Source organism: Drosophila mojavensis, unplaced genomic scaffold, assembly GCF_018153725.1.
Source record: "Drosophila mojavensis isolate 15081-1352.22 unplaced genomic scaffold, ASM1815372v1 contig_136, whole genome shotgun sequence".
Classification (NCBI taxonomy): domain Eukaryota; kingdom Metazoa; phylum Arthropoda; class Insecta; order Diptera; family Drosophilidae; genus Drosophila; species Drosophila mojavensis.
The window spans coordinates 7,624,484-7,637,225 of NW_025318667.1; the positions used below are offsets into that span (position 1 = coordinate 7,624,484).

A 12,742-nucleotide genomic window follows, 5' to 3' on the forward strand; every position below is an offset into this window, starting at 1 on the left:
TTAACAAAAGGTTTTACACAACAACGAATTTATTTAATTTATACAACATTATTGTATAATTTCAAATACTTCCTAAATAAGGTTTAATTTTATACAGTTGTCCGATTCCCATCGCCACCAAGTTTTTGAACAATCTGAAATATAAATATAAAAAAAAAAAATACAAGAATCAGATGATTTGAAATAATTATTGAATCTAACGATATTTTTCATTTGAATTGCTGTTGGCCGCAATTCGATTTTGACAATTTAGTTGGCTGTACAGCACTGACACTTGAGTGTTTCGATTGTCAAGCAAAGCATATCGATATATTTATTTTTAGGTGATTGCCATCACCAGTTTGTCAGCTGTCATACCTAAAATAAAGGGAAACTAGAGTCAAGCGAACGACTTCCTAAAATTACGATTTATTATTAATCATGAGCAACTATATTGCTAGGAAGGGACCTTTGGTTTTCTGTAAGTATACCCTCATTCTACTAACCAATATATTGCGAAATCATAAAAGGCGCAACCTTAACCGCTGCGCATTTGGCTGATTACGTAAATTTGTAACACAAACTTTGCAATTCTACATTCCAGCTAACTTGGGAAAATGGGCCTACAATCTGTCTGGATTCAACCAATACGGTAAGCGCTAATTGGACAGCACAACTTATTTGAATGTTTCATGAATAATGTCATTTAAGGTCTGCACCGTGATGATTGTCTCTATGAGAACGAAGATGTTGCGGAAGCAATCCGCCGCCTTCCACGCAAACTGTACGATGAGCGCAACTATCGCATAATTCGTGCTTTGCACTTGTCCATGACCAAGACCGTTTTGCCTAAGGAGCAGTGGACAAAGTACGAGGAAGATGTCAAGTACTTGGAGCCCTATCTGAAGGAAGTGCAAAAGGAACGCGAGGAACGTGAGGATTGGAACAAGAATCACTAAAATTCTTCTCATTGTGCGGATTTGTAAATGTTGGAAAATACATAGATTAGATTCAAATTAAAACTATTCTGAGAAGAAATCATTAATTCATTGATAGCTATGGGCAAATTCGATGACATATACATATGTAACTACAATTTATTTATAGGTATTAATTAAGTAAACTGTAATTTGAATGCAGGAATGGGGCAAAAGAGCGATTCTATTGCTAACGCTTATAAAGAATTTTGCGTCCTATATAATACTGGCGAGTTCCTTCAGGCCGCACTTGGAACAGTGCTTGAAATGTTAACTTATGTGTCGTTAGTCCTGTTTATCTTACCTTTTGCATAAAGGGTAGATTGAATAATGATCCTAATATGGGCACACGGCCGAGGAAATTGACGGCTACAGGGAAGAAGCCACTGAAAGAGGGAAACATGAATTAGCACGTGCTCCGGCAGGGTTCATTTAGATGTTTGTGTACGAACCTGAATAGTGCGAAAAATCCATAGGATTCAATGATCATGCCAATTATGGGGAATCCAAGCAACACAATAACAATTCCACCAAAAAAAGCTGTTGTCCCTTTGACTTTGTGGCGCTGAAAGAAAAAGCGTAGAGTTCGCTCAACGCCAATGACGCAGCCAAGGCCGGATATGAAGAGAATCTGTAACAGAAATGCAATTGCTATAATATCCATGCCATAGATTTCTTATATATGCAATATAGCCATCTCACGCACATTGCCAATGGCAAGCAAGCCCTTGTCAAATAAAAGCAACATGCCAAGAAATAAAAACGATATGCCGAAGCCAGCCAAGCCGATTCCAATTTCTGCAAATAGTGTGCAATAATTAATATGAGCTGTGTTAATATGCCAATAACGAATATAACTTATTGTCTAACATACTTTGGAGATCTGTTATTTCAATCATTCTGCTTTATTTGGGATATTTATGCTTAAAAGGATAAGAAAGTGCATTGGGTGTATTCCACGTAAACACCAAATGTTTCATTATTATGAATATAAACAATCATCGCAGGGTTGCATTATCAAAATCAGTGTTGAGAAACACGCAAAAAAGAATGTCATACATACCTCGATTTCAATATTTAGACAATACTTATATCAATATTTTCAGTAAAAAACTATTTACAAACAAAATTATGCAATTGAAAGAACTTGATCAAAAGATATTTGAAAATCCAGTTAACTGAGAAAGTCGATTTAATTTTGAGGTTCTTTCTTTTTGTTCAATAATCGTCCTAGGATACAGCAAAATAAATGTTTATTGTGATCTAAAATTTGTTTCAGCGCCAAAGAAATCGCCGCTATCTTGCCTCCTGCTAATCGACTAGGTGTTCAATTCGTTTTCGATTGCTTGACAGATGGGCGATAAATAAATTTCTTACATCCCTAGATTCACACGCCATTTTTACAATAAAAAGTCAAGTCGAATTTTCGACTGACGCTGGTGTTGGGAAAAAGAAACGCAAGAAGTGAAAGAAGTTTGAGAAAAGTAAAAATTTTTTCCCACAAAAAAAGCAGTAAACTTATTCGTGTTTGAGTAATGGATCGTAAGTGGACAATAGCAAAATACGCTGTTAAAGTTGAAGAAAAATATTGAATGTGCAATTTTCAGGTGGCGGTTATGGTGGTGGTGGTGGTGGTGGCGGCGGCGGCGGCAGCGCCGGGCAGTATAATAATTTTGCTGTTCCTCCGCCAAATTACCAGCAAATGCCAAATAAAACTGGTAACTATAACGAGCCCCCTCCAAACTATAACAAGCCAGGCGGAGGTAAGTACTATCCAGAAATTCAATCCAAATAGCTTGCAGCAAAACAACAATATTTTTCTTTAAGGTTATGATTCAGGCCATCGTGGTGGCGGTGGCAGCAGCAGCGGCGGCGGCGGCGGTGGTGGCGGTGGTTCATGGAATGATAGAGGCAATTCTTATGGGTATGTTATTATTATTATGATTCTACTAAAATACAATGGGGATAGTGTACAATGTGGCTACGAGTATTACAAATTCAGAGTGTGTTGCCAAATAAGAATTCCATTAGAACAAAAAAAAAAAAAAAAAACAAATTTAAAAAAACAAAAAAAAAAAAACGAGCATACATACGAATACGTAAATATCGTAAGAGAAAAGAAAAGAAAAACGAACAAACTTTTGCAAATAATATAACATTCTTTTCTCAAATTGGACTTTGAATGAATTTGCCAAGAATAAGCACAGAGAGAAAATATCCTTGTGAGTTTATCGTAATAAAGTAGAGCCAATTTTTGTTATTTATATATATATTATAAAGTCCATGTCGCATACAAAAATAAAAAACTCGTATTATCGTGATAAACAAGATAATGCAAAGACAATTAGATTCAAGCTGGTATTTCAGATGTAAAAATGATTATTTATTTTGTTCGAGCGCACATTGAACTATAATGATGTACATTTGGTCCTCACTAATGAAATAAATTATGTGTCCAAATTAAAACTAAAAGTACTAAGTACAAATATAATGACAACGAATCAAGGTGGTTTCCCATATATATACATATATATAGATATATAATAATTGCATGGTTGTATATCCAAGATGTTCCAAAGCATAATATGCTGTCATCTACATAGTGTACAGATCGTTAATTGATAATTACAGAGTGATGAGGAGAGTAATTTACAATTCTGAATTGATCTTCGAATGGTCTATCTGAATGTATACGTACTACTGATATATACTAACATTTAATGAAGTCTCATTTGTATGAAATGCTTTGATTTTAAGCTAAATTAAATGGTGAACGAAAACGATGATTTGCTCGATGCGACTTATAACAACATGATTTACAAATATAGCTCTCTCTCCCGAATTGTTGAGACGGACGCCCTCCAGCATATTGAATGGGATCGATTTTACTCGCTCTCTCATACCTTCTGCAATTGTCTCTCTCTCGCTCTCCCTTTCTGAATCCAGCAAATAATTCATTATTTGAGCACACATTCTGCATATTTCGTATAGATCATCCATATAAAACTGCGTTATACTTTAAGCATTTTAACAAATAATTAAGGAATTAATCATTGGCATTTGTAATAGTTGAAGCCGTTTAAACTGCTACTGTTATACACAAAGGTGTTTGTATAACACTTGGGATGTTAAGTACTCTTTTAAACTTAGTCGTAGTCGCAGCAATCAATTGTCGATTTATCGATTGTCACATTCAAATTAGAACGCAACTGGAAAGTTGTTGTGTTTGCGCGCTTTTTGGATTATACAAAATAAAAAATATTAAGTAGTTTATATCGAATTCGTACATGTTTTATGTTAAAAATATAATGTGAAAATATATATATATATTTAGTATTTGAATATTACAATTTGTGTGTAATCAATGCCTAATCACAATCACAATCAATATAGTTATAATAAATGTATGTACATGTTACTAATAGTATGTTAAACTTTAATAATATTAACGATAAGTAGCAAAAATAATTATTGAAAATGTATGTGCTTTTCTATTATTATGCAATTCCTATAAAAAGAGAAAGCAAAAGTCGAGCAAAATGTTGTGTACGTTCAATATATTTAAGCTGTTTTAGTGAACTTGAATGATACTATATATAAAAGTAGGGGTTATGTGTGTATATATAACATTGAAGAAATCAATTTCGTATTTTGGTTATTATAAAATGAAAACATGTAGTTTGTTTCGAAATATGTTTCATATATGTATGTATGTTGATCATAATTTGAAATGTGAATGCAAAATGTATCCATGCAGAGCCAAGAATAGATTAACGACGACTTACATCTGAACAAAGAAAGAAACAAATCATAACCAAAAATATAAACGACTTTTACAAATTATAATCATGTTATCTATAAGAACTATGTAATTTATAAAACATATTTGAGGCGCGAAGGAAGCGTCAACTGTCTGCATGGTTACAGTGAAGCCTCGGTGCACCGATAAAGCTATATGCCATAAATACGTTTTCTCTGACAAAATCCAGGCAAACGTCGCACATTATAATTGTAATATGTAAATTTGAGGGTGGCACAGATGTATTCAGCATTTGAGTAAAACTAATTACGTAGCTTTTAAAAGTTGTAAACATTTCTGTTCCAATGGATGATTATTTACCAGATCACTTCGAATGTCGCTGGATTATCGAATGCGCATCAAAGTGCGCTGGTAAAGATCATGAGACCCTTTTTTTTTTTGTATGTTTAAATAATTGATTTAGTTAACAGTACACACATACATATTTGCATGTATGTGTGTGTATATGTACGTATGTATGTATATAGTCACATGTTGTTGTACGATGATACTAGCGGAGACGTTCGTGGGCGTTAACTTCCATCATAATGCATTACAATCCAAAAACAAAACAAAAACAACCATCAAAATCCAAAAACATTAAATAAGTTATTCAATATCCTCTTTTAGAAATGGAGGCGCCAGCAAGGACAACTACAACAAAGGTAAAATAATGCAAAACAATTTGCAACCATATCGAGTAATGTATAACATTAATTTACTACAAATCAAACAACAAATTAATAATAACTATGCAAAAAAAACTAGAGAGAAGATGAGTAAATTTCTGGTACTTAAGTCTAAAAAAAACGCGAAAGAAACGAAATAACAGGATAATACGAAAACAAAAATAACAAAAGTAAAATGAGTTCAAAGCTTCGTCATTTCGAGTTGTTTAGCTTCTATGCCAAGCTGAGTGTTTAAGTGTGTATATTCGAACGTTAAACAATTAAGTTCAATATGCGGCCCGGGGTCATTGGGTCAAGGTTTACGTTTATCTTGGTTTTGGTCACTGATCACTGGTTTATCCTGCTTGCAAAATATGTAGGGCTATTGGTATAATGTGTGTAATGAGTGTGTGTATGAGCGTGCGTGTATGTGTGTGAGTGTGTGTGTGTGTGAGTGAGTGTGCCTACGGTTGTGTGTTGCGTCAAAATATATATATTTATATAATATTCCTAGCGACTTATCACATCTGTCTGAGACAGCAGCTTAAGTAATATCTATAGGTAATACGAGTAAACGTAAAGGTATACAACCTGAAATCGGTACTTATATATATATATTTACAGTTCTACAGGTGTTTCTGTTGAAATTCTGGTTTCAAATGCAAAGCAATACCTTATAAGATTATCTGTCTATCATCTAGATGAAGAGCAAGAGTTATCCTCCATATATTTATATATATATACTCTTAACTAGATATATATATAGAGTTTAAGCAAGTGTATGCACAGCGCTGTTGCTGCCCTAAAATTGATATGATGCGTGTAATGTTGTTACGAGTGTCCAGCAGTTCCACACTTCTATCGATCTAAGGGTTTTTCATCCGTTTCTGAACTTCTAAACTTGTCTTTCTAATGCGATTTTTCGTTTTGTAGGAGGATATGGTGGTAACAATAGCAGCGGAGGCGGCGGTGGTGGTGGTGGAGGCAACGATATGATCACACAGGAGGATACCATCTTTGTATCGGGCATGGATCCATCCACCACTGAGCAGGACATTGAAACCCATTTCGGAGCCATTGGCATAATAAAGGCAAGTGAAGACAGCATATGCTTAGCATTGTAAATAACTAATCATTGTTGGTTACCGCTTGCAGAAGGATAAGCGCACCATGAAGCCAAAGATTTGGCTGTACAAGAACAAGGAGACGGGCACCTCAAAGGGCGAGGCCACGGTCACATATGATGATGTGAATGCGGCTCAGTCGGCCATTCAGTGGTTCGATGGCAACGATTTCAATGGTGCCCAAATCAAAGTCTCGCTGGCCCAGCGTCAGAACAACTGGAACAAAGGCGGCGGCGGCGGTGGTCGCGGCGGTTTCGGTGGACGCAATCGCGGTGGCGGTGGCGGCGGCGGTGGTGGTGGTGGTGGTCGTTTCGATCGTGGCGGAGGCGGCGGTGGCGGTGACTTCGATCGTGGCGGCGGCGGTGGCCGTGGTGGTGGTCGTTTCGGTGGCGGCGGCGGCGGTGGTGGCGGCGGTGCCGGTGGTAATGTCCAGCCTCGTGACGGAGATTGGAAATGCAGCAGCTGCAACAACACAAACTTTGCTTGGCGCAACGAGTGCAATCGGTAAGCCGGCGTAAATCGTGACGCATTGCATCATGGACTCATTGAAACTCTTTTATTTTAGCTGCAAAACACCAAAGGGCGATGATGACGGCAACTCTGGTGGCAATAGTGGTTATGGAGGAGGAGGCGGCGGCGGCGGTGGCGGCGGTGGTGGTGGCAGCTATGGCAATATGAATGATCGTGGCAATGATCGCGGTTCCGGCGGTGGCTACCAAAACAGAGACAGAGGCAGTGGTGGGGGCGGCGGTGGCGGTGGATACTCACGTTACGGCAATGACAATGGTGGCGGCGGTGGACGTGGTCGCGGAGGTGGCGGCGGCGGTGGCCGTCGTGATGGTGGCGCCATGCGTAACGATGGTGGCATGCGCTCTAGACCATATTAAGGATGCTGCATGCCATGCAAAACTATTTTTTCTAACTTACGTATTAATTATACTACATAGCAAGTACTCAATTTTAAATGTACTTTTATATTACGCTCCACTCTCTTTTCCCAGACCACCACCCCCCACCCCCCCTCCCTCACAACCTCACCAGTCAAAACAACAACTGCAACAACAAACAAACAAAACAACCAAAATGCAGATCGTGCATTCAAGTCATTTATCCATTGATTTCCGATTTCAGAACTTGTTACAAACTGTAGCATTTTATCACTCGTTTTGACTCTAGCATATTATAATATGTATATGTAATCTAATTTTACAAACAAAAAACAAAAACATAATTGTAATAGATACATACAAATAAAAATTAATGAAAAAAACAAATTATATATATGATTTACAATATGGGTTCAGTGTTTCGGTTTCTGAAAATAAGTTTAAAGAGAGCCAAGTGGATTTTAAAGCAATCCGCTCAAAATATCTCGCATGTACTAGAGAGAGACGGATATACTGAGAGGATGGATATGCTTAGAGAGAGAGAAATAGAAGGAGGAATATACTTAAAGAGAAGCATATACTAGAGAGAGCGAGAGGTAGGTATATTTTAAGAGAGAGTAAGCGAGAGAGAGGGGCATACTTATAGAGACAGAAAGAGAGCGAGAGGGAGGGATATACTTGAGAGAGTGAGATGGAGGAAAATACGTACAAAACAGAGCGAGAGGTAGGCATATACTTATAGAGAGAGCGAGAGGAAGCTATATGCTTCGAGAGTGAGAGGGAAGCAAACACAAAATAGAGCGGGAGGAAGGTATTGCACCTAAGTTGCTAGGTCTAAAAAGTCAACATGAGCTTCCTGCTGCAATATTATACGCTCCTGCACATATTTGATCAAACTCAGCAAATTATACATACATATGCTCAAAGTCAACTCCATTTATATACTTACATGTGTATGAACTGAGTTCCACATAAAAATAAAAACAATAACAAATAAAATGTATGCAAATTTATCATTTCAAAGTTCAGTTTTAATGGGACATTAATAAACTATTATTCCTGATGAGCTGGCTCTCGATTAATATGTATTTATTTATAGTTAAACGGTGCCACTAACTGGCACGCACACTGAGAGAAATTGGATTTGGAGTGTTAGCTGCGTCATAAAACAGACGATTAACATTTGACTTGAATTTTATAAAATTTTAATAATTATATTTAAATGAATATACATTTGTAATATTACAGTTCATCTTTTTCCAGCAAGGTATAACGGTGTTTCGATGGACCCAGTTCCTTAAATTTAGACTCGGGCGGCGATGTACCCTTACCATTGTCCGACTGGATTTCATTACTTGTGGGATCCGGCCCATAATGAAACTCTCTGCAATTAAGTAGTTATTAGATATCTCTATATAAATACAGTTCATCAATTATTGCATACCTGTGCAGTTTCCCACTGTAAAGATCCTGCAAAAATTGCTTTAGCTTGCCGGGCGTATACATATCATTGAAGTGGGGGAAGAGGTACATGTGCTTGAACGAGTCGATGGCTATGACCGGTAGATCATCTTCGGATTTGCCCAAGTGGTGTAGCGGATGCGCAAACCGTTTGCCGTCCGCAGTTAGGAAATTGACATTCTCTGCATGGAATAAACAAATACAGATGTTAATTGATATAGGAGATCAAATTAAAACTTGAGCAAACGTACGCTTTTCGTCCATCAACTGTTGCTCGATGATTGCTTTGTAATCTTTAATGGAATTCAGATCATCGGGCTTATAGAAGAGAATCAGGAACGGCAGCCCTTCCTCCGTTAGCTCCTCAGCGGTCTCGAATGTGATCTCCCTGACGAGCGGCACACATTTCTCCTGTATCCACACCTTCAGCTCATCGAAATTGGACAGGCTGCCCGTATAGGTTTCATCATTTTCGTGCGACAAGGCCACATCTGGTCTGAAGACGATAATGGGTGTGCCTAAAGGAGTTAAATTGCATCAGTTAATTGTGTGAATACAACCAAGTACTTCCGACACTTACCAGGTGGATGCATTGCCTGCGATGCTTCACCGAATCCAACATGAAATTGGCAATCCTCCTTGAGGTTGGTGGCCACCTTGCGGAATATATTATATTCGGCTTGATCGCGCCTATCGAAATAGCCTATAATACTACGCTTCTTGGAGTCGAGATTCTCCAGATCCTTCAGTGATTTGAACTCCTTGATGGGGTCCTCCAGCTGTTTCTTGACAAACTCCAAGAACGCCTCGGCCGACCGCTGGCCCCGATACTCCCGCTTGCTCAGCTGCCCATTGCGCACAATCTTCAGTGTGGGATATTTGCTAATGTGGAAACGGGAGGCAATGGCCGTCTCTCGATCACAATCCACTTTGCCTAGCACCACCTTCCCAGCTTCCGGGAATTCCGCTTTAATCTGTAATTCATTTGATTTCGCAAAAAATGAAATAATCAACAACAACAACAACAATAAGAATTCTACATTTTTCGTTAGTTTATACAGCTTGAATTGAGATAACATGCGCCTAATTTAAACAACAGGCAAAATTCCCCAGAAAAGACTAAAATGTTTTGTGCTCCACATATTTTTGTTAAAATTCTTCTTCTGTTTTTTCCTCCAGCTGTTTCATTGTTTATGCCCAAACAGCTGGTAGCATATATACTTCAATTCATTGTATATATTCCGAGCTATTGACGAACTTTTTGAGCAGACCTCGCCTGCATACACAATTATTACTATCCCATTGTTATCAAATTTAGCTTAGAGTATTTTCATTGGAACTAACTTTCCATATAGTTATATGACGTTTTCTAAGGCTTTATATTCGCTTATATTTATGTTTATAAAATATAAATTATATATAATTTGAGTATCGCTTACCTTATCCGCCGCTTCATTGAAAATTGGCGCTAAAATATTACTAAAACGACACCATTCCGCATAAAAATTAAGGAAAACCAATTCGTTAGACGCTGCAAAACAATAAAATAAAAAATTAATTATTATTAAATATATTAAATAACGTATTTACATATTTATATGTCAAAAAAGATATACATATAATGTATATATGTACATATTTTCACAATCTCGTGACTACAAAAACATATTAAGTCAAGAATTGTTTATTTTCTTTAAACTATTTTTTTTTTCTTAAAAGTTATCAGATGCCAGCGCTATCTTTATCTATAAATTGGTCCACAAACAGTTCCTCCAGACTGGGACTCTGATTTTCGTTTACCGTGCTCCCACGGCAGCATTCTTCTTATAGATCTTCCATCATTAATCAATTGTAAAACAATCCTGGGATTATTTTGTTACATTATTTGATTAATGATGATAGAAATCCTGTCTTAGTTTTTCCGATCGTGTTAGATCGTTTCTTTTACTGTACATATAATTATTCTCTTTATCATGCATTCTATTTTTCCTTTCTCTCCTTTTTCAACTTTCTTTTAGTCTTCACTTTTATACTTTCTCTATTTTTTAATAATCATACTTAAGATTTTTTAATAAGTACTTTTTGAGTTTCCTTTAACACTCTAAAACTTATCAGATGATAGCTTTATCTATAACGTTTCTAACTGTTAAGACAACAATATAAAATTGCCAAAGAAAATATAAACATTTTTGTATTTTTAACAATTTTTGACTACATAAGAAGGAAGTCAAGAATTGTAGAATCTTTGACAAGTTGCTTCCCTTAAAGAATTGGAAAGCCAGCAGGTGACAACTTTATCTAAAAGATAATAGGAATGAGAGTATAGACAGATATACATAGATACATACATACATATGTACATAATATTCTGTCTGTATTGTAACACATTAATTGCTACTCTATTACTATTACTACTGCCTGGACCAACAGCAATTAATCTTATCAACCCGTGGCAGAGCGTGTAATTGTGCCTATCAGAGTTTTCTATGCTTATTAACTGATAAGAATTACTATTAGCAATATTAGTAACAAATGGGAAATGTTAGTTGGTTAGGCTTTTCCCTATTCGGCGCGAAATATTGGCAAAAACCCACATTAAAGGACACCGCATTGCAGCTGATCATGCAGCAAAGTTAAATTAAAGCTCTAACTATATATTTACATATAGTTCGTATGCTGTTTACCTGTGCTCACTCGAATGTCAAATTGACTATGACTAATTACAGTTTATTGAGTCTTGTGAGCGTAACGACTATATTTCTGGAGCAGCGTACCACCACGCTGGCAAATTCTGTGAAATTTATCGAGCTTCAGATTTTCAATTTGTGACACGTCAAGCGACACTCACACACGCACGCGCCGAAGCTCGCGCGTGTGTGTGAGTGCGTGTGCGTGAGCCTGTTTGTATGTATGCATGCGTATTGGTGCACCAGCTGAGTTATTAAGTAAATATGCTTGGATGCGAGATGTGTGTATGTATGTATATATGTAGTCCATGCGGCTTTTAATGCACTTGCTCTAGCTATGTTTATGTTGCACCAGGTGCTATCATTATCGGCTTACCTAATGTCATATCAATATTTTCACTGGTCAGGGGCAACGCACCACCAGTCGCATCTGTTGGCTGGTAAAGGACATGTAGAACCTGAAATTAGCATAAGGCAGAAAACAATAACCACTCATTCATTAGTTGATCATATTCCAGTGAGCTCGAATATGTATTGATTCACAGGTCATTTGTCACATGTCGCTTTGGTCATTGGCCACTGATCATTGACCAAACAAGCTTGAGACATTTCCACGTCTTAGCCGGCCGACTCACCGTCGCTCTGATTCGAGCGGGTGCGGGTAGAACACGTCGACTTACCGCAACAATGGCTAAGCAGGAGACCAGCAATGGCTTTATGGATTCGGTCATGTTGGTGCTGTGGGCGGCAGGCTGGGCCAATATTTATAAACTACTGAAAACTAATTTATTTAATTTTAATTCACTTTTACATTAGGTGGAATGAAAACGCAGTCACGACGTATCTATATATATAATAATTATAACAACTTCGTTGATTATCGTATAGTGTTGGTTAATGCCTGAAAATAGAAGTACCCGTACAGAAAAGTATTCGTTTCGTGTAACGATTATATCCCAGTCGTGACTACACAGGCTGATTGATTATTTATGTTTATTCCAATCAAAAAATACAAGTTATAGTTAATAAAAGGTCGTCACTACATTTTAAGCTAAATAAAAATAAATAATAACAGGCATTAAATAAGTGCCTACTTGTAAAATTAAATTTAATAATAAAAATAAGATTATTAAAATTATTAATATGTAATAAATTGATAA

General features: G+C 36.9%; 4 protein-coding genes across 4 annotated transcripts; 2 read left to right on the forward strand and 2 right to left on the reverse strand.

Annotated features, from left to right (window-relative positions):
* Positions 1-11: 11 nt before the first annotated feature.
* On the reverse strand, positions 12-2,199 carry LOC6586151 (vesicle transport protein GOT1B). The gene is made up of 6 exons (XM_015160646.3): positions 2,020-2,199; positions 1,831-1,879; positions 1,663-1,754; positions 1,409-1,587; positions 1,261-1,342; positions 12-134 (listed from the first exon to the last, which is right to left on the reverse strand). Exons 2-6 carry the CDS (start codon positions 1,853-1,855, stop codon positions 90-92), a joined length of 423 nt encoding a protein of 140 aa, XP_015016132.1. The 5' UTR covers positions 1,856-1,879; positions 2,020-2,199; the 3' UTR covers positions 12-89.
* On the forward strand, positions 334-1,004 carry LOC6586152 (cytochrome b-c1 complex subunit 7). The gene is made up of 3 exons (XM_002011739.4): positions 334-460; positions 584-631; positions 691-1,004. The coding sequence occupies exons 1-3, from the start codon at positions 421-423 to the stop codon at positions 936-938; spliced, it is 336 nt and encodes a 111-aa protein (XP_002011775.1). The 5' UTR covers positions 334-420; the 3' UTR covers positions 939-1,004.
* Positions 2,200-2,329: 130 nt separating the features above from the next.
* LOC6586153 (RNA-binding protein cabeza) lies at positions 2,330-7,790 on the forward strand. The gene is made up of 7 exons (XM_002011740.4): positions 2,330-2,498; positions 2,564-2,719; positions 2,784-2,880; positions 5,386-5,420; positions 6,357-6,514; positions 6,579-7,051; positions 7,113-7,790. Exons 1-7 carry the CDS (start codon positions 2,492-2,494, stop codon positions 7,432-7,434), a joined length of 1,248 nt encoding a protein of 415 aa, XP_002011776.2. The 5' UTR covers positions 2,330-2,491; the 3' UTR covers positions 7,435-7,790.
* An 826-nt stretch (positions 7,791-8,616) lies between these two features.
* Positions 8,617-12,466, reverse strand: LOC6586154 (endoplasmic reticulum resident protein 44). Its single transcript, XM_002011741.4, has 7 exons — positions 12,263-12,466; positions 11,959-12,040; positions 10,335-10,426; positions 9,476-9,869; positions 9,147-9,413; positions 8,879-9,077; positions 8,617-8,818 (listed from the first exon to the last, which is right to left on the reverse strand). Exons 1-7 carry the CDS (start codon positions 12,311-12,313, stop codon positions 8,677-8,679), a joined length of 1,227 nt encoding a protein of 408 aa, XP_002011777.1. The 5' UTR covers positions 12,314-12,466; the 3' UTR covers positions 8,617-8,676.
* Positions 12,467-12,742: the final 276 nt, after the last annotated feature.

Coding starts and splice junctions, on each gene's coding strand:
- LOC6586152 (XM_002011739.4), top strand. CDS start 421: ATGAGCAACTATATTGCTAGGAAGGGACCTTTGGTTTTCT. Junction 461..583: donor GAAGGGACCTTTGGTTTTCT/GTAAGTATACCC, acceptor TCTACATTCCAG/CTAACTTGGGAAAATGGGCC. Junction 632..690: donor GTCTGGATTCAACCAATACG/GTAAGCGCTAAT, acceptor ATGTCATTTAAG/GTCTGCACCGTGATGATTGT.
- LOC6586151 (XM_015160646.3), bottom strand. CDS start 1,855: ATGATTGAAATAACAGATCTCCAAA. Junction 1,588..1,662: donor GCTTGCTTGCCATTGGCAAT/GTGCGTGAGATG, acceptor TTTCTGTTACAG/ATTCTCTTCATATCCGGCCT. Junction 135..1,260: donor ATCTACCCTTTATGCAAAAG/GTAAGATAAACA, acceptor TTTATATTTCAG/ATTGTTCAAAAACTTGGTGG.
- LOC6586153 (XM_002011740.4), top strand. Junction 5,421..6,356: donor CAAGGACAACTACAACAAAG/GTAAAATAATGC, acceptor TTCGTTTTGTAG/GAGGATATGGTGGTAACAAT. Junction 7,052..7,112: donor TGGCGCAACGAGTGCAATCG/GTAAGCCGGCGT, acceptor CTTTTATTTTAG/CTGCAAAACACCAAAGGGCG.
- LOC6586154 (XM_002011741.4), bottom strand. CDS start 12,313: ATGACCGAATCCATAAAGCCATTGCTGGTCTCCTGCTTAGCCATTGTT. Junction 9,414..9,475: donor GCAGGCAATGCATCCACCTG/GTAAGTGTCGGA, acceptor TAACTCCTTTAG/GCACACCCATTATCGTCTTC. Junction 9,078..9,146: donor ACAGTTGATGGACGAAAAGC/GTACGTTTGCTC, acceptor TATTCCATGCAG/AGAATGTCAATTTCCTAACT.